The sequence below is a fragment of the Lepisosteus platostomus genome, chromosome 27 (genome assembly GCF_059453375.1).
Source record: "Lepisosteus platostomus isolate fLepPlt1 chromosome 27, fLepPlt1.hap1, whole genome shotgun sequence".
NCBI lineage: Eukaryota > Metazoa > Chordata > Actinopteri > Semionotiformes > Lepisosteidae > Lepisosteus > Lepisosteus platostomus.
Window position 1 is genome coordinate 2947320 of NC_142637.1, and position 26118 is coordinate 2973437.

Sequence of the window (26118 nt, forward strand, 5' to 3'; positions counted from 1 at the left end):
AAGGTACACCCTGGATGGGACACCATTCCATAGTAGGACACACAGCATGTGCACACTCACGTCAGAGCCAGTTTTCTCAAAAGTCAGTTAACCTAACGGTATGTCTTCGGACTGTGGAAGGAACCCACCTGAACACAGGGAGAATATGCAAACTCCACGATTAAGACATGAGAGATGTTATTTAAAAAGAGGTTGATTTATAGGCAATGCTCACCTGGAAGAACAAAAGATAATCCGACTGTTCGGATGAGGCTGCTGGAACTCCCCTACCCCAGGAAGCTGCAGCGAAGGCGGGGTGCAGGGAAGGGTGTGAGATAACGTGCAAGTAGGCGAACTGGATCACAGGTAGAGGGAGGTGGGTGAGGTTAGGCTTTGACCTACTCCTGAACTTTCAAGGCTAAGGCAGTTCAAGAGGAGGGCTGCGTGTGCATCATCTGTTCTGTTCTGGAACTTTCTGCCTGCTGTGTTGTACTGTACATGTTCTGCTTGAATTGCTCTTTTCTGAATGTGCTTTTCTCTCTCTTCATTTGACTCCCAAAACATGTGCAAACATGTGCATGTGTTGCTCATGCCCACTGCTGAACCATCACGAACTCTGGTCTGTGCACACTGGTCTAATACCCCTTGTCATGCCATCAGTCAGGCAAAACCTTTATCCTTGCTTCTCTGAGTTTTGCTGCAATGCACAGATTATGGTTGATTAGTCACTGCAGCCCCACAAAGACCATGGCTCCTGATAGCTTTGATAAGACACCTGTGAGAAAAACAACAATATAGAATTAAAAGACATTGGTGGTGGTGGTTTAAGTGGTGCTTCTATGGGTGGGCTGCAGCACAACTCCAGTCCTGGAGTACCTGACATTTTCTGGTTTTCTCTCCATGGTCCATGAGGTCCAGAGTCATAGACTTCTACTCATCCATCCACCTATCAGCAAGCTGCCTATTCCCGGGAAGGGTAGCAGCAACACACTAACCAACCTAGTCCACAACTAGGAACAAGAAAGGAGAGAGGACGGCTCAGCCGAAACCACATGAGTACAAAGAGAACACGCAAACTCCACATGGAAGATGGTCCTTCCCAGGACTGGACACAGGACCAAAGAATTGTGAGGTACTAGTGCTAACTGCCACACCACCTATCTACATGATAAAAAAAAGTGTAATTCCTAGGTTCACAGGTGATTGCTTTTCATATACTGTAGTTAGGGAAGACATTCACCTAGGTCCAGGCTCCATTGGAAATACCGATACAAGTGTTTATCAAACGAAAGCAAGCTACATACATTTATATTGGGAAAAGGTTGTTTATTTTTAATAACGTGGTCCAAGTACAGTATATCGTTTGTTTCAAACTTGAAAGAAGGAAATGTGCCATGTACTATTCCGTTTATGAACCTCCATGTTCTTACCTTTTTTATGTGAAATGGCCACCTGCGTCATTATTTCAAAGTTATATAATTTCGCCTTTCGAAACTCTACCGTCCTGCGAGAAAAAGTACCCTCTGGATTTTTAAGCGTCAGACTCAAAACGTAACAAGGTAGCGCAGAAAACAAACATGTTCGAGACCTGCGCTGGGAACATCAGATAGCAGGGCAGACATTATTTCCTGAAACGGTGTTCACTTTATGCTCAGTGCATATGTGGCGATTGGGGTCACCTCATCAGAAAGAGGAACTTCTACTGCATAGTGCGGCAGGCGCGGAGACAATGACATCGGGAAACTGCAGTTGATTGGGGGGAATTTAGAGCTTGGATCAGTTCTTCGGATATTTAAGTCTTCTATTACACAGATGGTAAGAATGATTTTTTCCATCCGACGCTGTTACTGAAAGTTTGCCGAAAGTTTATTTTTTAGGTCCGAGTGTGAGTGAGGGGCATGGAGGCGAAAGCTTGACAGCTACCAGTTATCAGGGGTTACTGGTATCTGCAGGTTTTCACAATTCAGGGCAGAAAACATGTCTTGAACTGTCTAAGCTTTGCGTCACTACTCAGGATATCCACATTGAATCGAAAACGTGTGAAGGGGAAACGCATGAACATATTTTGGGCGCTTGAAGCGTACTAATTTATGTTTTAGCTTGAAACGAATTTCTTTTATTGGCTTCGGACTGAAGTACAGCACTCTTAAAACTGTGATAAGATTAAGATACCACACCACAGCACTTTGCAGTAGCCCGATAGGCTTTAAGACTTAAACTGTTTGCAGGCTGTGGGCTACACTTTTAGACTATAAGGAAGGTTAAAAACGACAGGATGACTTTTGGACCAACACACAGTGTTACTGTTAAGAGTTATTTTCGTACAGAAGTGTTCTCGTTCATTTTAGAGACGAGTTGTGAAGTTTTGAAAGGACCTGAAAAGTCATACTAACAACAAGGGCAGGATTGTGAAATTAGATTTCCATTCATTTCTCTGCTTCTATTGCTCTGAAGTATTCTGGTATTTTTTTTCCTCCAGGAGTTTTTTCTTGAAGATCACGTTATTAGCCATATACAGTTTCTTGCATTAGGAATTTGTCTTTTCGCAGACCTCAACTCACTCTCCATGAGACAGACAGGGAGAGAGGCCTGGGGTCAGAGCGCCCCTGAAGCAGTTAGGGTTAAGGGTTTAGGTTGCTCAGGGGCCCAACGGAGAAGGATCCCAGAGATTTGAACCGGCAACCTTCCAGCCACAGGCGCAGATCCTAAGCCACAGAGCCACCGCCCCGCTTGAAGCACTTCATGATAACCGATGTGAGTGCAACGGGGTGATAATCAATCAGGCATCTGACTCTGGGTTTCTTAGGGCCAGTGACGATGGTGGTCTTTGGTTAACTTTGCTCTGTGAATTTGATGTTATCTGAGCTTTAGTAGTGCTGTTTTCCCCAAAATGATTCTGTGACCTTAAGTTTCACAGTGGTCAGCATTATTGCCTTACAGCTCAGGGGCCCTGGGTTGCTGTCTGTGTGGAGTCTGTATGTTCCTCCAGCTACTACTGTTTTCTACTGCAGTCCAAAGACTTACTGGTAGGTTAAGTGGCTTCTGGGAAGACTGTGTGTGTGTTTCCTGTCCCCATTGCTTGCTGGGATAGGCTCCAGCTTCCCCCTAACCCTGAACTGGATGAAACAGTTAGAAAAGGGATGGATGAATCAATAGCCCACAAGTCATATACACTGTGTGTATACTGTATATATGGAAAAATACTGGTCAACACACGATACACCCTAGTGCTGGAACATATGGTAACCTTGTAAGAGTTTCAGTTCAGTCTGGAGCAGGGCTTTTAATTTTGCCTTTATCTCACGGAAATGGCTTTGTTTCCCATTAAGAAGGTCGTGTGAAAGTTGGAAGTTTTTTTCTCAAAGAGGTTTTTTCTTTCCAGCCCCTGATCTCTGTAATTAAGGCATGGTTGAATCCCAGAGCCTCTGATGTCACACAGCATTGAAAGCTTATTATTTTTGAATTCCCACTAAGTCTGTTTCCCCTCTTTGGCTTTTGTCACGAGCTTTGTTAGGTCTTGGCATGTGGGCTGTGGGGTTTTGTCATGGAATGTGATTTACAGTAGAATCTATAGGAAAGTGCTGGCTTTGCTTATACTGGAACTGTGAAGAAGGTGTACAGTACTTACTCACAACGGAAGCAATTAAGGAAGTCATTCAACCTTTCAGCAGTATTGCCTGTGAATTACCAACCACCTCATGCATAACTGTTGCCATAAATGGGGAACTATGAAGGGCCATTGAAAGTGTATTATCTGTTATATAACATCTGGTGAAATACCAGGCCAAAGTACAATATGCTGGTAACAACGCAAATGGCAAACTGCTCCACAGGTGGGCACGTCAGAGAAGCATATCTACAGTCTCCTGCCTGAGCAAGGGGGGTCATATTAGAAAGCTAAACTGTTGATCTCAAATAGGAAAGATATCGCATAGAAATAAGTGATGAATCAATTTTTTTTAGAAAGGACTTCGACTAGAAATATAGCTAAGTGTTTGAACTATTATGTTCAGTTAAGAACACAAAGCAGCTGATTTCACAAACCCCTATAGATCTTGAGGCCCAGCTGATCAGAAAATGTTGTTTTGATTTCTAATTACAGTATACTATACTTATCAGGTAAATCATTGATTCCAGCTGTAGAATTCAAGCTGTTCATATCTTTGCTCCAAAGATGATCAAAGTGAGGTGTTGTATTTACCATCTTACAGTGCCTATCAAATTTGCAATTGTGACGATCAGGAAGGAAACAGACTTTGATATTGTTAGAAAATGTACCAAGGCCACAGATGACACCAAAATAGAAGAATCTGCAAATGCTCATGAGCTGCAGGAGAAATTAAAACAGACCAAGTAAACATTTTAAATGGGGCAGACATCTGCCAGATGCAGAGTGTCACATGCAGGTAGCAGATTCAAAGCCTCATAATCATAGAGGAGAAATGCTGAATTTGAAGTAAATATCTATGGAATTGTTGACGCATTGCCTCCATTTTCTTGACGATGTGGGGAAGCACTATAGAAGGTCAGTGTTAAAAGAACAGTTTGAATCAGGGAGTTTGTGATATAATTGTACAACACACTAATAATAATAATCTCATTCAAAATACTGTGTGCAACGTAGGTGACAATCTTACAAAAATGATATTGCTGCTGTAGAATCGATCCAGTGAATTGTGACTAGATTGTGACCAGGGTTAAAAGAATGTCCTGCTCTGACAGGTGAAAGGAATAAGAGCACACCCGATCTGACTATTAAAAAGTATTCCGTCTCAAAGGACAAAGTCAAGACGTAGAACTTCTTCGGGATCAACAGCAAAACAAGTGGAATTTGCAGAGAAGTGCATTTAAAACTCCGAGACTTTTTATGCCACAAACAGCTGACACCCTAGTTTCTTCTCAGAAAAGCCTGGATGAAATATAGATGCATAAAACACATATACAGTACTAGCAGCTACACAAGATAAGTGTGCTGAATGGTCTCTTTTCATACAGTATGTGCTTTAGAAATGTTTTCATTTTGTGAAAGGATTTACAAAATGAGGACAAACGTAGTGGTAGCAATGAATCTAAACCTAAGTACTTGTAATTTTAGATCTATACTTTCCAGGATTTCTTTCTGTTTAGGAAACTGTCATAGTAGACTTTTCTAGCACTAGACCAATAAAACTGTAACACGACTTCCTAGACAGACACTTTGAATATGCTTATACGTACAACAAGAAACACGTCTTTAGCAAAAGACTTGTGTAATTGGTTTACCTTTTTGTTGATGTTTATGAACAGGCTAAAAACATGCTCTTTACAGAATCCCCTTTAAAAAAAAAACAAGCTGTTTAACAGGCCTAGGCTTCTGCAGCTGTTTCCTTGGCTAAGCTAAATTTACTACAGGTTGCAATTATGACCTGGTGTTCCAATTACCCAGAAGTGGATTAGCCAGTAAAGGTGCTTGCCTGTGCACAGGCAGGTCTGAGTCTGGGTCAGGCGTCTTCCCTGAAATACTCTGCCCCTACCCTGGGTTTCATCACCTCTTGCATTGGCCTATGTCTAGTCATGCAAAAGACGTGGGTTTTGACTAAGCAACCATTTTGCAGTGACTTGCAACACTGCTTTAACTTGCACAGCCTTCGTTTCCTGTGCTTCTGAGAACAAAGGCTCCCGCAACCTGTGCATGTGTCTGATAGGGTGTTGGAGACTCTCTTCTCTTGTTGCCCTGACTACCATTGTTAAAAGTGCAAAAGGTGCACGACGGGGTGTGTGGTTGTGCACCGTTTCCTGCCCTAGTGTGGCTTTTCTGCATTGTTCAGGTTGGACTGCTAACCCAGTTTTGCCTAGAAGCCCGTCTTCAGAACTATAGAATACAGTTTGTGGCAGGATGGCTGCGGGTCACATTTATTCACAGGAATAATTCTTAGTTTGACAGTACGGCTCTAAAAGGTCTGGGTTTATGGGGTAAACCTTACGTTGCTCAAAATCTTCCAGCTATAAGGACTTTGCCTTGAGCCCAGCCACTCATCCAGCACACATACAGAGTTAGAGGAGCCTTCATCTCTTGAGATTCAGCTCTCAGCTGGCGTGTATAGCAATTGCTGAAATTTCTGAGCTGAAAGTTTCTGCTGGAGTCATGATGGCAGGGGCTAGGGTAGTGTCGATGGGCGAAGCAGAGCTCGAGCATACAGCTGTCAGAATATGGATTGCTGGTGTATACAGTACCAGCTTCCTTAAAGGACTGGCGCCAGAGAGTACACTGCTGCCCACAGTGGTTTTTCACTACTTCCAAGGCAACACAGATAGCTGGACGTGACAAGCAGCAAAACGATATTTGGCTCTTGTGAACGTTGGATTCTCACTTCATGACACTTGTCCTTGTCTTCAGAAGAGGGGAGTGCAGGCTACGTCCGCCGTCTTCTGTAGACGGCGCGATCACTGCACTGCACTCGGTTTCAGGGGCCAGAGCACATGAGTTAATGGACCTAGCGTTTGTGCTTGAAGTCCGTTTTAACAGTTCAAATAACGGAGAGGGGGGGGAAAGGTCACAGTGTATAAACCTACTATTTAACTAAGGTTAACGGTATTTGGATTTTTGCATGGCTTTAATGCAAAAACAAAGTTTTCTCCTGCCATCACTTTAAAGAGCCAGTGCGTGACTGAGCTGACCTGAAGAGGGTGCTCCGAAGCTGGATGCTGAGGCAGTACGGTCTGTGTGGGTGGTTTTAGTGCGACGCTGAAGGCAAGATGCAGCGCGGTGAGCAGGTAGGGGGAGTGGAAGGAGGCCGGCGGGGGAGGGGAGGAGGCTGCCTGCTTCCGTCACCTTCCTGGGGCTGTCTCAAGGTGCGTGGCTCCTTACAGGGTGTCTCTTTGTCCGTCTCAGGAGGAAAAGGAGGACTTCAAAGCCCTGAGGGCTAAGTTTCACGCCAAGGCCGAGATGTCGGACACAGGGGGAGGCCCCAGGCCCCAGCAGCCACCGGTGGTGGGAAGACTAGGACCCTCGGTCTTCCCTTCGCCCTTGAACGAAGCGCTGAAGCTCCGCATAGCACCAGCTCCCCGCCTTCCCAGGACCTCCTTGGGCGCGCAGGACCCTGCGCCCACCCCGCCGGCTGGCGTCTTCCCTCGGCCCCCCCCCGGGAGGGGCCCTTTCGCCCCCGAGCCCAAGCCCCCGGCCGAGCCCCCGGCGCCCGAGGGCTGCCCGGTGCGGTTGCGGGCCGAGGAGCTGCGGCAGAACTTCATGGTCAAGCAGCAGGCGACGCAGGAGGAGCCCAGGGAGCCCCCCCGCGCCCCCGTCGCCCTCACCCCGCCCCTGCGCAGCCAGAGGAGCGCCTCGGAGATCGCGGCCCCCCTGAGGCGGCCGCTGCCCTCCGAAAAGACCCTGGGCCCCCGACCGGTCAAACCCAAGCGCCCCCCCACGGTCAACCTGGAGGCATTCAGGAAGACGGGCCTCTCGTGTCCATCGCCTGCGAGAGCGCCGTACGGGAGGAGCAACGGTATTTGTTTGTGCTTCTTTACGTCTTTAATCCACTGTTCATCCACACCAACTACAGACTGTTTCAGATTGTCAGCCCGCAGCCGGCGGATAGGTGCTGTTGCTTTGAAGCTGTTGTTGGAAAGGAGTATTGAAATAAAGGGCCTTTATTTCAGTATTTTGAGATTCATTTTAGGACCTATTTAACCCAGCTGTATAGACAGCTATAGAATTGCCAGTATTCTTTCAGACTGTGCCAGACGGGGAATTTCTACATCTTTTTGTGCATTTTTTCTTTGTACGTGCGCATTTGAAATGAATTTAGTTGCAAAAAACCTTGGCAGCTTTCTCGGGTTTCAGTCAAAGGAAGAGTGGTTTCTGAAAAGGGGATCAATACGTTTATGCAAGATAATGGCCGTTTTTCCGTAGACCATGACTAATTTAAGTAAATCAAGTAGAATTGATTGGGTTTTCCCAAGTTTTATTGCAAATCGAAACCGATAATGCAAAATGCATTTGTTAATGGATACATCTTTTCTATTTTTGAAGATAATGAGGAACACAATTGATTTTGAACAGTAGTTAATCAGCAATAAAAGACGAGGACTACCATCAGCACTGTCCTCAGTAATGCTTGCCAGAACAGTTCTGTAACATACCAAGTTCTCCAATTCCTGGCCATCTTAAACCTTGCTTTCGACTTTCACCACAATAACTATGGTTATGAAAATTAATTTTTGGGTTAAGATTAATTAATCTTGCAGTTTTTAGAAAAAGCTATGGTCGCAGCACCCCTAATCCCACCCAAAACCAGATCGTACTTATTTGAGCCGAAATAAACTTCCGACATGCACCTTCAAAAAAAGAACATCAGACTCATGGTCTTAGAAGACATGACAACGACGGCCGATTATTTTTAGTCAAGTTAGTTGCTATCCAGTATCCAGGCCCTCTAGTAAAGCTGAGCTTTGGGGAGGGGGGTCTGTCAGAGATACTGCCGATGCTGAAGGATGTGCATAATTCAACTTATTTCATTTTGACGTCTGGTTCAGGTGGTAACCCTCCCCTGCCGGGCTTGGCCTCTTCCACAACTCCACCACGAATCCCACTGAAGCTCAGTGCCTCGGTCCATCAGCAGTCCATCCCGTGAGTACACTGATGAAGAGGGCACCGACAGCCCTCAGTGATGTGTGGCCAGGGTAAATGGTGTCTAGTTCATCTGTGCTTCACAAATGTCCCTCTGTTTTTTGGATACCTTCTCTTGTCACTTCCTTCTCCTCTAGTTCCACTATAAAGAGAAATGGCACAGCTCTTTTCTTTGTCTGTTGCTATTTTTCTTAAACACAGGACTATTGCTGTGGAACAGAGGCTGGTGCTTTGTGGGCTTCATTCTGTACACTGGCCTGCTCTCCATAACCGACAAATGGTGACAGCTGATCAATATGCATTTTCACTGTATCAGTTTTATACACTGCACCTAGTTTTGAAAGCACTGCTTTTCTATAAAAAAAAGGGATGATCTTTTCACAAAAGTTGATCATGAAAATCTCTTCAAAACTACTCTGTTCATGTTTGGTGTGTAAGAAAATCTAATCATGAGAAAGGTTACAAATGAGAGCAGGTCATTCAGCTCATCCGATTTCTTTGGTGCTGGAAGATTATGGCTCGAGGACGCTCTGGCGCTGAGTCTTTAAAGATCATGGGAGATTTTTCACTAGCACAGCAGGGTGGTTTTTTCCAAATCCCCAACAACTGCGATATAAAGGAAATCCCGATTTCCTTGGGTCCTAGATTCACATTTGGTCAAGACATTGTCCCCACAGTTCTAGCAAGTTTCTTTATAGTCCCCTCTGATCTAGAGCTTAATTTCCTTTAACCTGTTTGTATAAGAAGTTATTTTAAGGCCAGTAATTAACTGTATAATCTCTTTTGTAAATGGGCAAAAGATCTATATACAGTTTACTAAATGAGATCTTACCAATGTATTATGTAATTCAACCATTCAGATTTTACAACATACCTCAACATCATGTTGCCGTTTTCCCCCCCTGGTTAACTACATTGTTTTAGATGTAGTACTGAAGACATTGGTCTTTGGTATTTATTGGCTTCCCCCCCCCTCAAAGATCACAAGTGTATCACATCAGACCCTTTTTTTCCCCATTGCACTCAGTGGGATTTTACTTTTTTTTTGAGGGTCTCAAAAGCTTTAAGAGACACCGATGTTGTGAACCACACTGGTGGATAATATCAGGAAGCAGAGCCCACAAGGCTGAGGTTAGTCTAGTCTGACCTCATGTGACAGTGCTCCCAGATATGCAATGTAGGTGCAGTTTTGATAAGCAAGCGGAAAACAAAAAGTGAAACAAGTGGGTTGCAGCAACAAACCATTTTCACATTTAATAAAATAGACTGTTTATTTTCTAGTTTGTAAGCTTAAGCTGTAGTGCGAGTTGCGTATTCATGGCTCAGTGGGGGCAAATCATATCATTTAAGACTATAGATAACCATTACCTGATCAACTTAATCTCTTTCAAGAATGTCTTCAAAACTCAAAAGTAGTGTTTGGGATATTGATTCAGTGTTCTTGGGATATCCAGTCAGAATCCTCATGAATTCATGGCCATTATTCTGAAGGGTTATGTAGGGTGGCTTCATGTAATAGGATGTCAAGACAAGATGAAATTGAGGTAATGCAGTAGTCAGCATTGCTGCCGCTCAATACTGGGGCCCTGGGTTCAATTCCTGGGGTGCTGTCTGCATAGAGTTGGTATGTTCTCCCCATGTTTGGATGGGTTTCTTACAGATGCTAGTTTCCTCCCACAGTCCAAAGACATGCTGGTAGGCTAATTGGCTTCTGGGAAAATTGCCCCTGGGATGTGCGCATGTTTCTACAAGTGCCCTGCAATGGACTGGCAACCTGTCCAGGGGGTACCCTGCCTTGTGCCCATTGCTTGCTGGGATAGGCCCTGGCTTCCCCCGCAACCCAGTACTGGTTAGAAAAAGAATGGATGGAAGGTGAATTGGCCTTCCTCCAGCTTTGCCTTGAAAACAGATCATAGACTTTGGCTTCAGCTACTGCCTTGGCCAATGCGTCAGAGCAACTGAGACGCCACACAGACCCGTCATCTCCAGCTTCTTTCAAAATCTGAGATACTCGGATGACCATGACATTCGCAGACTGTGGGCTTGGTGTCTTGGGCAAAAGAGTTCAAGAGATTTTTAAAAATGTAAGAGTGCTTCCGACATGGGGCGACCTTTGCCGAAATTGTGATCTTTAAAAATCAAATAGTAACTCTCCTTGAAGAGTAAAAGGGGGAAAATTGAACCTAAAATTCATCTGTGATTCAACAATGGAATTTGTGTTCCCTGGATGCATGTTGATATATATATATAGATGCCGGGAGATTGCATTGAGCCTGCATGGGTCGTTTGGTCTTTTGATTTTTTTTTTTGTTAACTTGCGATACTCAGCAGAACCATTGCAGCTTGATTCCGACACTTGCAGTGCAGTGCATCATTGTCTTGTGCATCGATCCCGTTGCAGGATGTTGGTAATCTGATAAGATCTTCATTAGCTCACAGTGCCGACACAGAAACGCTTTTTCATGAACTAAAACATAGGCAACATCTCACATCACAGAGATGGTTGCCAACAGAAAGCAATTGTTGTTCCTTTGTTTTGGCATGCTGCCGTGTGGTTTGACTCAGTTATGTCAGCCACTGTGTACTAGTGTGCTTTTTCTATTGGACTTCCTGTTGAAATCCCAGCTATCCCTGGGTACCTTCGACTGCTGTCATAGCAGATGCTGTCAAATAAGGAAAAAAGGGAAACATACTTATTGGGGAAAAAAAACACACTTAATTACTTGGCTTAGACAGCACTTATTTAGAAAAAGTCATTTTACCAAAAAGGATCCCCTCCCCCTCATCTGTAGGTGCTACTAGATCTGCCCATTAAAGGCAGACTTGCAGAGTACATCTTTAACTTCCCTCAGGCTACTAACCGATATTACTTTAAAAAGTGACCAAATCAAGCTGGTAGTTTCTGAAACATCCTTGATTGCTTCTTTACTGAAAATGAAAAAGAACCGATGTTGCAACTTGCAGTGTGCGACTATTCATATTCCCCCCCCCCCGCCCCAATTAATTTCCTCTCCTCCCCCCCGTTACTTGTACAAGCAGTAGGGAAATGCCGTTTAAACTTTGCCTTCATTAATCTGTGAATGAGCATGGACATTTTTACTAAAGAAAGTTATTGAAAGTATTTACACCAGAGGGAGGTCTGTAGTCTTACTGACTGATACGGCTTAGCTTCTCTGCTCTTACAGTCTCCCAGCTGAAGGAGACCGTTTAAAACGGAAAGACCTGTTGGCATTCTTAAAGTTCATCTGGCAAGTGGACAATTTACCTTCTCAAGTTCTCAAGGGGGGGGGGGGGAGGGGGTCTAAAGATTTGGCTTTTCACTCAGTTATTTAGACTGAACCTATAGAACCGGCTTAGCTTAACATTTTGGGTCAGAAGCACTGCAAAAGGACAGTGAAAGCCGTTTCTAAGCACTGTTGATTAAGGCGCTGTCTGACGTCAGCCCCCCTCCGACTCTCTTCACAGGCTGCAGGAAGAGGAACAGGACACGTACGATGACGTGGACATCCTCCCGCCCCCACCTCCGCCTCCCCCCAAATTCAGAGAGGGTAAGAGGTCAAATAGCTGTGATAAGTAGGGGGCCGGGAGCCCAGATATTAGGTTAAGATAATCAACCTGTCCTGGAGGTTTTTGCGTTTGATCAAGTGGCGGTTCAGTAAAATCCCGTTTATGTGAAGTGAGTTTATTCCGTGGAAAAAAAAACCCGATATTTTTCCTTAAAACAGGTGTTGGTTGCTCCACCCGTGAAAATTGTAGTGACGTGCACATTAAATTGGAAAATAAAACGTATTGCTTTGTATCCTATCCATACATGGCCAATAGATTCAATAAGTTGTACACATTGCTGTGGCCAGCTGGAGATTCACAGAATATGAATGCGCTCAAAAGGAGCATTTACTTAAAGCACAGAACCATATTCAGAAAGTCGATTCAAATCAGATCATTTCCACGAGGAAACGGTATTTTAATTTGTACGAAGTGGTGGATCCGATGAGTTTGTTTGCCGCTTCACTTGGGACATCACGTTTTCACTTTCTTGCAGATTGTAAGTGAAACTCGTTTTTGCAGAAGGCAGTAATGAGGATGTAAAATTTAAGAGATAGTTTTTTTTTTTTTTAGACCGGGGAAATGTTATCATGCGATTGTAGGGAAAACAGACAGTGCTACAATGCACCAGTACAGAGGTGCGAGTTCATAACCCAAGTAATTAATTGCCGATCACAATTACTCATTAAAACCTAATTTCCGGTAAAATGGAACCCGACTTCCGGTAAAACTCTGAATTACGTTAGGAAACGGATACTCCTTTTAAGGTAAAATAAAAACCGCTTAAAATACAGAGTGCCTGGCATTGTTCTAAGTTTAACATCTGTAAATGTGTCAGAAAAAAATAGCTTGCTACTTAATTTTACCAATGAAATTAATTGGCTAAAGCCGATGTCTCGATCGTTCTTCGAAATGCAACGCAAAACCTTCCGCGATAACTAATGATAACGGCAGGGACTGGTTTTGTGCGTTTGTTCCTTTGCTTATTGCGAGATGGATGGAAAAAGGGAGTCCGTAGTTTGTGCGTGTTTTTAATCGATCGGTTTCTCCGTCTTGGCAGCGTGTCCTGCGGATGAATGTAGAAATTCTGACCGCCACCAGGTGAATGAAAACAAGAATGAGCTTTACACAAGACAGGGAAGACCCAAAAAGAAAACACAAAAGCTATATGCATGAAGGAGAAAATATGCGTTTCTTCGAAACCATTTAAATATGCGCCCCCAAGAAAGGAAAAATTTAATGGCGCCTGCGCACTTCGGAGTAGCATACAGATCTCCAGGGGATACTAAATTGAATAAGATGCCTGTCGGATCACGTATCGGTTAATGCAGACAGTATAAATACCCCACCCCACCACACCCCCCATGTGTCTGTTAGCCGTTTCTCAAATTATATGAAACTAAACACGTTCTACTCTCATTTCAGATTCCTTGAACGACCACAGCTCCATTCAAGGTGACGAGGTAAGAGTCTCTTGGGGAAAAAAACATTTTAAAAGAAAGCGGTGCACTTATCTACCCCAATCCTTGGCGCATTTCAAAAGATGGAGTAGCAGCTTGCATGCCTGAATGTATTTTGCTTAATGCATCTGAACATCTTATTCCTCGTAATGAAAGCCGACTTCTGTGAATTCTTTGCTGGGAAATTCTGACGGTTACAGAGCAGTAAAAGCAAAGCTTTCACACAGACTGTGTTCTGTTCCTGCCCACGCCATCTGCAAGTGATGGCATCTGGGAAAACCAGAGTTCTTAAGGACTGCAAACGGTAATATCGTCGCTTCAAACATGATTAATGTGCACCAATTCACAGTGTTTTGCCTCTGCTTAAACAAGAGAATCTAATTTACACTGTTCCCCAATAAATCAATTTATTCCCCATTGTTAACCAGGAAAGGACATTAATGCTCATATAATGGTTTAAGCCTCTCTCAATGCAGTATATATTTTAATTGTTGGAAAAACAAAAATGGGACTCTGCGCTTATGGTTACATTTACACCTAAAATGTCTTTGAAAGTCTTGCCAAAAATAGCATCCTTTGCTTCTTTGGCAAGTACTTCTACTGTACAAGTGCCAATTTAGAGGTGTGAAGATTCTATCTGCAATAGAAGCTCTCTCAGGAAAACCAGACTTTGAGGTTCTCAAGATCATGCTTTTCACATTGGTAAAAGTGTACTTGCAAATATCCCAACTTAGTAAAACAAGAAAAAATAAGAACAAGAACAGATCTTAAAGACTTGTAATAAATTGTATAATAAAATGAAGATCAGGGAAGATTACGGAGAACCAAGAAACACTTTACATGCATGTTCTTAAGAAGGCCACAAAAGATCATTAGAACAAGAAGTTAACTCATAATGAAGCAGATTGTTTTAAATACTGACAAAAAAAAAAGAAAAAAAAAAGACTGACAGTACCCACCCACATCAACCCAAGACTGACACAGCAAACATGTCACTTATGTTTTTCACATGTTGTCCATCTTCCGGACCCCTTTTGGGATCCCAGCTATTATTTGTCTCTCCCCACTCTGGTACAACTTACATAACTCACTAGATCTTTCTATATTTAAATTCACTCTGTAACACTATATTCACCACTATAACTAAAAGTTGCTTCAGAATTACCAGGCACTGGAGTATTCAACCAGGTTACCTCCACATCACCCAATTCCTGGTCTTCAATGATCAACCAACTCTAACTTTCATGGCTAATCCTGTTTGGCCAGTGATTCATCTGTAAACAGGAACTTGCACCCCTGATGCAGTGTGCACTTACCTTGCCACACAGCACCCAGCTCCCAACACCTCCAGACAGTCCTATTTTAGCAGTGCACTTCATTCCCATTGAGCCTTGCCAACAGCCTCATAACCCACCTATCCCAACCCTGTGACACCCTCAGAACAGTCTAAGCTGTGTTTTCTCAAATATCCCTACCTGACAGAGTCCTATGGTCCTGTAAACCCTTTCATTAGAGGGGAATTCTCCCCCAGTGAAGCAATCACCTTCTGCTTGGCTGAAGCCTAGTCCCAAACTAAATACTTTTTTCCCCTCCTCTATCTGGTCTTATAAATCTCTTAATTGGCCAAGAAGAGTGACCAATTATACACAGCTCCTTTCGCTGATGTGGAATTTAACTTCATCTGAGTATTAATTACTTATTCAGATCAGCTGTGTCTCATTCCCCAGGTTTTTCCAATTAACAGATGGACATACTAAGCCTGTGTTTTGAGCCAAGATGCAAGCTACCTCACATACACAGTCCATTTTTCTTAGTCTTTTTTTTCAGCAACTGCAATAATTGAGGAAATTGAACTCTGTATTTCTCTTAGTTCTTGTTGTATCTTTCAGCGCAGACCAGTAACTAATTTTGGAACTGATCGTGAGAGTGCAGTTTCCTGTAATGCTAAGCCTTGTTTTTTGCCCTTACAGGACAGTGATGGCAGCGAAGTTTATGAGCAGGTTGACAAGTAAGTTGTCTTGTTTTCATTTTCACTTGGAAAACCAAACACCAAACCCATTATATGCTTAAAAAGACTTGCTTTACTGATTTGAATAGCAAAAGTGGGTTTTAAAAACAAATCTCTAATTTTACAAGTAAATTGCATCCTAAAATTATTTCTTTTCCATCAAAGAACTTTATACAGTACATACATTTTTCTGATATTAAATTTCTTCATGGACTTGATGCATTCAGCTGGGAATGAACTGTTTTTTCGAGAAAAAACGTTATGGAATGGTTTCTGTCATGTGAATGAGAGGAAATGACACAGAGAAAGCACAGCTGGAATCCAGAAATATCTCAACAATTGTGTTTAAGGTCTTTGTGCAGTAGTAATTAGTCCCCCCCTCCCGTACTATACTCCATTTGCATTTCTTATGACCTCAGGAGAGATAACAGAAACCTTCATTTGTCAGAAATGAAGGATATGAAAATAAAAAAAAATGAGATTATATAGCCAGTAGAAATCCCCAGAATAAATGATAAATTCTCTCTTTGATTCTGAGACTATTAACATGCAGATTTGAGGCCCTGCAATAAGACTGCTCTATGATCACTTTAATTTATCCATTTTCCTATAGTAAGTGTTAGCTCTGAAACTATCGTGGCAATTTACACTCCTCCATGTTTGTTTTTGTAAAGTACAAACACTTAATATCGTCTTTTCTTGGTTGTGTTTCCTTTTCCTTTTTTGTCAAGCGATTTATTTTGCATCAACAAAAACACCTCCCCATCATCACTGGCCCTCTCAAAGGTCTAAAATGACATTTGATTATTAGTTACTATAGACGAGTACAGTATTAAACTATATGGTGCACTGAGGGTTGGATCAGTGGAGGGCACCGTATAAATAATGCCCTGATAAATGCTTCCATTTCCAAGGTTTTTGTATTAAATGAGAAGTGATTTCAAATTTTCAAAATAAGCAGTCATTTTGCATATAAGTTCACCTTTTCCTAACTGTACTTGCTGTGGTTAGCTGTCATTGCCATATATTATAAACTGATATGGTATATGTTATATAGGTAGAGATAATGCATGAATCTCTGATTAAATAATAGGCTTTTGAGAACTCAAAGCCTTTAGAGGATGCACTCTTTTTTGCTACAATAGCTATGGATAATATGCATTGTCTGGTAGATAAAAAGAGAAATGTAATGAACTTACAAATGGCTTCTACTGCAGAAAGTCTAATTTTGTGTCAAAGGATAAACACACATGGACATATGGAATTGGACTCTTCAGTATCTGAGTTACAGTGATGTCATCCTGCAGGAATTCTCCTGTCTCCCTAAGAGATGGTGATATGGGGGTCAAATCCCAACAGGTGCAAGTGACGAGCTGAAACACCACGCAGAAACAAATTAATTTTTAACATTTTTTCCCTTGATCAACAAAGTGTTTTTACTGTGGTTCTGACCTGGGGGGGGGAGGGTCGATGGACCAGTGTGGTATGACTGAAGACTGTCCTCCGAAAGAAATGAAAAACCTTCCACATAATGGAATGGAATTAGACTAGGTTGAGAGGAAGGTTAGATCTTAATCTCGAACGCTTCCGCTTGCCTACATATATAACTCTCGCGCCCGGGACTTCCTGTTGTGCATCTCTCTAGTACCCCGCTTGTCACCCCACCTCACCCTGCTGCAGCTCCCGAGCTTGATCCTCTCAAGACAGAGGGGTTTTATGCTTCGGATAGGTTGACTTTCCCTGACCTCAGCAAGCCTCGCCAAACGCTTTGTACAGTACTTGTTCGTCTTCTCTCGCATTTATTAGGATCTAACCCAAACTACTGAATGTCAATGATCAAGTCGACCATTTCAGCAATTTTCAGGGATATTCATGTTCCACCCTTGCATGGCATTGCTTCAAGCGTGACTTTGGAAATTTCTCCTTTATTGAGCTCATAAACAGAGAAAACAGTCAGAAGAGAGACTGTCGATAGAGCCTTCACTGAGTCTAAACTTATCATTTTCATTGGCACTCTCTAGAGTAGAGGGAGGTCTGAGTGGGGATTGGATAGATCTACGAGTGTAAAGTTGAACATGCAGGGCTTCTCTCTAGGTTAAATCTCTCTCTGAAATACCAGACTCCCGTCCAGGGTAATTCGCAGGCTGTCGGCCTGCTCTGAAGGCATAAGCACAGAGAGGGGGGGATCACGTTCTGTGCAGTGGAGTTAGAAGGACTTGGAGACCCCACTGGTGCGAGTTGGTAACCCCCTGTCTTCGCACAGCCACGAGAGCACTCCCAGACACCACAACGACAAGAAGCGTCAGAAGGAGCTGAAGCGGCAGCAGGAGCTGGACAGGAAGGAGATGAAAGAGAAGCAGAAAAAGGAGAGTGAGATCAGAAAGAAATTCAAGGTAGGCCGAGAGCTCATCTGCAGCCCTTATTCATCCAGTTTCTGACCGCTTCTTCCAAAAGAGGGTTGCGGGGGACCCGGAGCCTGTCCTGGCAAGCAGCGGGCATGAGGCAGGGCACACCCTGGACAGGACACCAGTCCATCGCAGGGCAGACAAATACAAACACAGATGCACGCACACACTCACTGTGAGACAGCAATGGTAACAAGCGTGCACTGTGTCACCCAAGCCCTCCGTATGAGTGGGGGAAAAGATCAATCGAGGGCAGCAAGGACACAGGTGTCAAAGCAACCTAAATTTATAGACATTTTGTCAGTTTTTTTATACCTTTTCTGCTTAAGAAATATAGACCCTGCAGGGAACCAGTATCACCTTTTTCTTTCCTTTTGTTTTATAAGAAGCAATATAATTTTTTTACATCTACTTCTTAGCCTTAATTGTCATTTTCTCAAACTCTACGAAGTGTCTCGCACAAGAAGCCTAGAATGGTGCACTTGAGGAAAGATAAAAAAATCTTGTTTTTCTACAGTGATGGCAGCTGTGTCCTGGGGGTGATAAAAAGGGAACAGAACTTTTGGTTTTCATTGTTGTAGAAAAGGGAAGAAAGACCTACTGCAACAACCCAGTGTTTCTTGAGTTCAAAGATAGAATAACATAAAACAAAAAGGGATGAAGATTCAAAACATTGTCTGTGTCCCTGCCTACTCTGTCTGCAGCTACCTGTGGTGTGTGTCACCCTGTAAAGGTCCCTAAAGACACAACTAATAACTGAGTATTAAAAAACAAACACCCTGCCTTCCCAAAGCTGCTTTATTCTGTCCAGTGTCTGACCCCGCCTGTCTCCGCTGCAGCTGACGGGGCCGATCGAGGTTCTCCACGCGGCGAAGGCGCGGCACGACTGGCGCGGCACCAAGAACGACCTCTGTGTGCGACAGGGCGACAGCCTCGAGATCATCCGCGTCAAGAACAACCCGGAGGGCAAGTGGCTGGCCCGCACCCCGAAGGGCGCCTGTGAGTGACCGCGGCAGACGAGGAATCTTACTGACCACCTGCCGAGCCCGTTTACTAGTTCATTCATTAATTCGGGGACCTCAAGCAGTCATTTCGTGAAAGGAGTCAGGGTATTGGTTTGCAAAACATGGCTGATTAGGTTGTTCCATACTCCCACTACCCTTTGGGTACAGAAGAAAGCTTCCTCTTGTCAGTTTTAAATGCTCTTCTGAGTTGATCTACAGAAAGAGCTTGCTGCACTGCTTGTTCTTTATGTTTCCCACGTACCCCATCCATAACTCCAAATTTTCATCATGAAAGGTTTTTAATATAAAGTCAGATTTACCCAGGTTGAGTCCTGTTACCGTAGGGAGTTTGTGCACGTGTTTCAGGTCCCGTATTGTCTTTTCAAGACAACGAGGGGTCATTTCCTTCAGCCTGTCTGTGTAGGACATTCCCTTAAGCCCAGGAATGTGTCTGATTGCTCTTCTCTGGGCTATAAGACAATAGTTCCTCACTTGATTCGTAAGAAACAATGATATCTTATTGTATGTAGTGTTTTTCATGATTGCAAAGCATTGCCCAATACAAAAGCCAAACCAAAAAGATAGGTATCCACAAATTAAAACAGTGAATTAAACACAGAAGCTACAGTATCAAAGTGAGCTTTAAGACATTGAAAAGCATGGTCTGACATGAGCTGGGAGATCCTTTCACAGTCTCCTTTGCGGAGCCTCATCTTGGGGGGGACAGGAGGCGATGAAACAGTACAGTACATGGTCACTCACACTGCCAGGCACCCCCCAGTTCCCCCACATTAACGAGGTGCTGTTGCTGTTCTTGGAGGAAAATGTTGTTCCCCCTTAACTAGAGAGCAGAATATGAAAACCATGTAACCTTTTGGGGGCTCTGCAACTGGCCCCCAGGAAGATGGAGAAAAAAATGAAACGTGTGCAAGCTTACACCAGTGGCGTATGCGTTTTAAATGCCCCTCCTGGATCATTTTATTTTTCTCGCCGGCGAAGACGGTTACATCAGCAACACATGTGTAGACGTGGACTATGAGGAGGTGAAGCGGAAAATCCGGAGCCAAACGCTGGAGTCTTCCCCCGGCCCCACGGCCATCGACGAGGACTTCTACGATGACGTTGGCTCCTCTGACCAGATGAACAGGTGACCTTTGAACTTGACCTGTACCTCTCACGAGTGAGCTGGCAATGCAGCTCATATGGCGTTTGCTAATTCTCCTTTTTCTGTATAATCTGCAATCTTAGCAAGTTTACTAACTGTACCGGAATCTACTGCATCCCATCCATTTTTTAACTACTTTATCCAATAAGGGGTCACATGGGACTGGAATCTATCCCAGCAAGCAACAGGTGCGAGGCAGGGTACATCCTGGACGGGACGCCAGTCCATCGCAGGGCACACACAGAAACAAACACACACCAGGGCCAGTTATCCCGTGCAAACATGGGGGAGAGCATACAGACTCCACACAGACTGGACCCAGGTCCCCAGCGCTGTGGGGCAGCAGTGCTGACCAGTACACCGAATTACAGTCAGTTGAAGATTTGTCAGCTGTGACATTAATGCTGTTCTCATTTTTCTCCCTACAGCAGCAGGAACACAGACAATGGTAGGTGACCTTTTCAAATTGATTTCAAGACTCACCACAAAACAACACCCTTGTATTTGAAGTTATTTGGTCCAAACGTGACCAGGAAGATTAAGTCACAAGACAAGTGTAGCTCACTTGCAAGTGACTTAAAATTGTCAGAATTAAAAGCAACTAGAGCATCAAAACGCTCAGATCACTGATTACCTACCATCTGCTTCACACCTCAAACACTCTTGCTTTAGAAGTGTCTCTCATTACCTCCCTGTACGATTAAATACTTAAACTGGGAGGGACTGGGGTTATCTGTGAATCATTTCCAAATACATTCCCTATGTCGGGAAGGTATTGAGTAGGAAGCACCTTTCAGTGCACTTGAAGATCTGGAAATACTACCCTGTCTGACACGGCGTGTTCCTCTGCAGAAGACGTGTACGACGACGTCCAGGCCATTCCAGAGGACTTTCCCCCACCACCTCCAGAAGTCAGGTGAGCTTCATCCTTCACTTTCCCCTTCAGCAGGAGCACAAGCCTTCTCCATGTCTTTCTAAACCTTTCGGGCTGAGCTCTCCCCTTCCTGATGGAAGTTTAGGAACTGAGTTCGTCTCAAGCATCCCTCCTGCGCCCCATCTCCACCTGTGCACCCCCCTTTCTTCAGTCCCCTCTGCCTGGGGTTCAGGGCTTCCTTGTGATCAAGACAAGCAATGTGGAAGAGGTGTTAGTGGGGCCAGCAGGGGGGCGCTCACCCTGTGGTCTGTGTGGGTCCTGATGGCCCAGTATAGTGACGGGGACACTATACTTTAAACAGGCGCCGTCCTTCGGCTGAGACGTAAAACCGAGGTCCTGACTCTCTGTGGTTTTTAAAAATCCCAGGGTGTTTCTCGAAAAGAGTAGGGGTGTTACCCCGGCGTCCTGGCCAAATTTCCCATTGGCCCTTACCAATCATGGCCTCCTAATAATCTCCATCTATGAATTGGCTCTCCTCCCCACTGAGAGCTGGTGTGTGGTGAGCGTTCTGGCGCACTATGGCTGCCGTCGCATCATCCAGGTGGGGCTGCACACTGGTGGTGGTGGAGGGGAGTCCCCATTACCTGTAAAGCGCTTTGAGTGGAGTGTCCAGAAAAGCGCTATATAAGTGTAAGCAATTATTATTATTATTATTATTATTAATGTCCAGTGGCCAGGAAGCAGCCTGTTCAGCCGAATATATTCTACCAAAATAATCCAAGCATTCACAAGCATCTAATGTTATCATCCCTTCTGAAATCTTGTTAGTTTCCATGATGGATATTTTAAGGTTTTCTTTCAAAGTCTTAAACAATAAATGAATTAGAATATTTAGAATACTGGGGGGGGTAGAGGGTTGAGGGATGTAAATACAGACTTGCTAGTGAAAAGATAACACGTGTGATATTACAAGGTAGACCTGGTATTTCACAGTTGTATTTAGTTAAGAAAACTTAAATCACAGTTTCTTTTTTTGGAGGAAATGTAATTTGTATTATATGATGCTATGTCCATTTGACTGGCCTTTATAAAATCACATTATCAAATTTTAGTGCAGTTTGGCTGCCTTTTTTAGGCATAGGGCATGTTGGGAGTGAAGAAATAAGCTCCTTCCTTCTCTGATTTACAGAAACACTGCTTGCTGAATCAGATCTGCTGATAAACAAATCACACCTAAAACAGGAAGCTGCAGAACAAATAAACCCACCTAGGTTAGCATTTGCATAAGCCTTGCAGTTAATGAGTACCCTCGGAAAGCAGCAGGAAAAGGGCTTTGCTGAAAGGATAAGATTGATCTGGTCACCTAAGAAACTGCTGCTTACAAGTATGGATAGAAGTCTACTATCTGCCTGAATTGAGAACACCACTTGGCTTGGAACAGGGTAGGTGTAAATTTGCCCACTTCATCCTGCAATCAGACCCAGACCCAGAAGCCCAGACACAACCTTTTGGTCAGGCTGAGGAGGAGCCTTTCAGAACCTGATCAAAAAGAATGACTAGTAATTTGAGAACGAGTAATGGGTTTGGAGCGAAGGTCATTCCGAGCCTGTCCTCACCTGCGCTACGGGAAGGGATCGCTGAAACCAGCTCATCACTCTCAGGTTCCTGTTTTTGACTGTTTTGAGTGCCCCACTGAGGAACAATATACCGAAACTCTGTGATCAAGCAAAGGTAATCATGGCAACGAGCAAACCAACAGATAACAACCCCTACCCCTTGTAGTTTCAGCCTGGATCCTAAAAAGAGCAAGAAGCAGGAGAAAGAAGAAAAGGAATTTAGAAAGAAATTTAAGGTAACATTTTGTTTGCGTGCATTATATTTATAAATCCAGTCCTGCGTTTAGCCATACTGTATATCCAGCTGTGGTTCCCAGTCCTGGTGACTCACCCACTCTTGGTTTTTGTTCCAGTTGAGACCTCAGTTACACAATACAACCCTTCAGTGACTTAATAAGAATAAGATTAATATGAAATGTTTGTTCCCACCTCATAAGCATGTTGGAGCTTTTAATCAATGTATATTGTAAGTGAAATAAAATCCCAGACTTGTGGCTAGAAACACAGTGCAAATAGTAAATTGAAGCAACTTCTTAGATCAAGTCAGACATTGATTATCTAATTAAGGTGGACTGGAATAAAAACCTGCAGATGTGTGCTGCTGGATTTCGATTGGGAACCACTTTTACACAGCCTGAAGGAGGGCCATTCACATACTGTAGATCCGAAGCAAAACTGGTTTTAACAAAGATGAAAATCCATAGCTTGACGTAGCAGTTACAGCATGTACAGTTTGTTCTTGTAAAACGTACTAACAATTAGGAGAACCTGTCTTCTCTTTAGCTAAGGATGCCTACATTTTTTTTCATTCGTTTGTTAATGATTTTGTGTCAGTCGGGTAATTCTTTGCCAGTTTCATGCCTGCAGGTTCTGTAGGGCTGTGCATTTAAAACTGTGAAGCTCTTTTTCAAGTGGAATAGGGAGTGTAATCCTACCTGGAGTTAGGAGGCACCACCCTGTGAGCCCCATGACAGTACTTCACATACAGCAGCCTATGTGACTGCTGAGATCAGGCTTCAGAGTGGCTCAGCTACAGGCACCGCAGACTGGAATTTAAAGCCTTTCTCCTGTGTCCAGTTTGAAGGGCCCATTGAGGTGATCTGTCAGATGATGGTCAACCCCAACGCCAGTCTCAAGAAGGGTGGGGGCAAGGACCTGACTCTGGTGTGTGGAGAGATCCTGGATGTCATCCAGCTCGTAAATGACAAGAAGGCTCTGTGTCGCAACAGTCAGGGGAAATGTACGTATGCACACTGCAGATTGTTAAAGGAAATCAAATCTTTACTGAAATAAAAGGTATCCCAAACAAATGTGTGCGCTTCGCACCTAAATTTGATTATAGTTTTTTTTCTACGAAACCTTGGTGTTGTGGCTCCAGGTCTGGTGTTGGTCCATGCTTGTGGTTGTGAAAGTTCTGAACAAATTGCTTTTTTCTGTTCTTCCTCAGATGGTTATGTGCCCAGGATAGCTCTCCTTCAAGCGTATGTATAAACCACTTATGTCATTTTATTATTTTATTATTAGTCAAGCGTTGTTTGTTGTGTAGTGTGATTAGGCATCATTAGATGCGTGAAGACCAAATAAAAAATGTGGTTAGTCCCTGATGAAGACATTATTAGACATTTCAATATGTACTCTAAATATATCAGCAAGCCTTTTGAGTACACTTTCATTGTTGATAAAGGTCTCCTAAATAATCTGATTTCTTTAATCTATTTAATATATAATTTACTAAGAGGTGATTAAGTCCTGCGCTAGTACATATCCTTGAGTGAGCAATGATGAGTCATCTTTACACACAGGCTTCCTGTTGGCCTCATGCTGGGCAACATATAATGAATTCATACTTCCTGGTCAGCACTGGGAATCTGGGATATTGGGACACAAGTTCTTAAGCATATAACTGATCAGAGTGTGTGCTCTTTTAATACAGTGACTGATAACTCACATAAGAATTATATTGATATACTGTATATATTTTTAAGACTATTCTATTTTTTTTATTTTTTAGAAAAATGTATTTGTTTCTTTTTGCTTGCAGGGAAGGAGACATTTATGATGACATTGAGAATTCTTCAGGTTTGTCCAGTTGTACATTGCAGTACTTTTTTCATATAGTCTTAGTCATGTAAATGAGTTGTCTAACCCTTTACAAAAAAGGTCCAAAAACTATTTTTACTGTATAACAAGATATGTGTAATAGGACATTAAACTGAGAATAGAATGTTAGAAAAATTAGGTGTCTACTATTTGAATTTAAATCACAGATGACAAGAATTCCTACCATAAGAAGTCTTAAGATTGTTAAATTAAATCTCTTTGAAAGCTCAGAGCTGGATGTTTTGGACTCTATGTTCACAAAGTCCTTATTGATCCAGTTATTGGGTCATCAAGGTGATCTTGTAACCAACAAGTGGAGTAAACCCACCTGACAACAAGCATCTATAGTAAGTGAACTCGGTGGCACCAGGATCAGAGACGCCTGCTCTAAGGAATTGGAAGAAATCTGGTGAGATTTTCCATCAAATTTTAAATGTTTCTGTTCCTCCCCACCCCCACTTAACAGATATCTATGACAACGAATGACCCTGCTTCCACAAGACCCAGAATCCGAAACGTGGACGACTTGATTATGGACGGAACCGGGCCTGTCCAAACAGAACCCGGAACGGGTGCATTTACAGTTCCACCTCTCGGGAACCACTGTGGTTTGGAAGACCCTCCTTTCTGAGAAAGTACTACCTGAGAAAATTAATTTTAACTTTCGGGAGGGTGACCTTTTGCTCATTTGCCCTGTATCAGACTGGCTATTTGAGAAATTATTCTTCAGGGTTGTATTTGCAAACAGCAAAAACCCTGAAGCTGGACTCCGGGTTCCAGCCAGTCACAAGTGGGTCAGAGAGGAAACCGTGAAGATTTGCTGGTTTTGTGAGCATGATTGTAAATAAAATCTCTAACTTTATTTTATTTTAAAATCACACTAGTTGGGGATCTCTTGACATTCTGTAGGGAGTGTTATAAATTACATGTATTTAGAAATCACTAGCAAATCTTGATTAGATCCAAGTTCTTTCTCATTTACATGAATTTTGTAAACAGATTTACCAGTGATTGTAGATATATTGTTTTTTAGTAGCTTGCTTATAGTAGGAAAGTAAATTACTCTACTACTACTATATTAGAAGGGAAATTTGAAGCTGACAGGTGTCCGACAACTTTGTGTGGCTACTGTGTAGCTGTTTACTGAAAGGAAGGTAAATGAGCATGTAGAAATAGGGGGAGATTTCAGCTTAATCATGACATCTAAAAAAACATTTTGGGTATTTTTTTATTTTTCATTTTCTGCCTTATAAAATTTAACCCTTCATCCATGTGAATTAAACTTATTATTCCACTGGTTTTGATTAAAATTGCCATGTCATTTTACACAGTTTCAGATGTGTTTATTTCTGTTTA

At 43.1% G+C, this 26118-nt stretch overlaps 1 protein-coding gene across 4 annotated transcripts; it reads left to right on the forward strand.

Annotated features, from left to right (window-relative positions):
• Positions 1-1579: 1579 nt before the first annotated feature.
• LOC148638995 (FYN-binding protein 1) lies at positions 1580-26088 on the forward strand. 4 transcript variants are annotated; one of them, XM_088621880.1, is made up of 17 exons: positions 1580-1794; positions 6614-6732; positions 6851-7460; positions 8491-8584; positions 12050-12132; positions 13556-13593; positions 15561-15598; positions 17862-17991; positions 18843-19002; positions 20007-20154; positions 20604-20620; positions 21025-21088; positions 22829-22898; positions 23740-23902; positions 24110-24143; positions 24704-24741; positions 25229-26088. In XM_088621880.1, exons 2-17 carry the CDS (start codon positions 6715-6717, stop codon positions 25246-25248), a joined length of 1725 nt encoding a protein of 574 aa, XP_088478006.1. In that variant the 5' UTR covers positions 1580-1794; positions 6614-6714; the 3' UTR covers positions 25249-26088. The 4 variants fall into 4 exon arrangements, with proteins under 4 accessions (XP_088478006.1, XP_088478005.1, XP_088478004.1 ...); XM_088621879.1 differs by having other exon boundaries at positions 1582-1794; positions 6590-6732; positions 20601-20620; XM_088621878.1 differs by having other exon boundaries at positions 1582-1794; positions 20601-20620.
• The last annotated feature ends 30 nt before the right edge of the window (positions 26089-26118 follow it).

Excerpts from the sequence above, each read along its gene's own strand:
- LOC148638995 (XM_088621879.1), top strand. Across the intron at positions 7,461-8,490 it reads GCCGTACGGGAGGAGCAACG|GTGGTAACCCTCCCCTGCCG; the intron begins GTATTTGTTTGT and ends CGTCTGGTTCAG. Across the intron at positions 22,899-23,739 it reads AATTTAGAAAGAAATTTAAG|TTTGAAGGGCCCATTGAGGT; the intron begins GTAACATTTTGT and ends TCCTGTGTCCAG.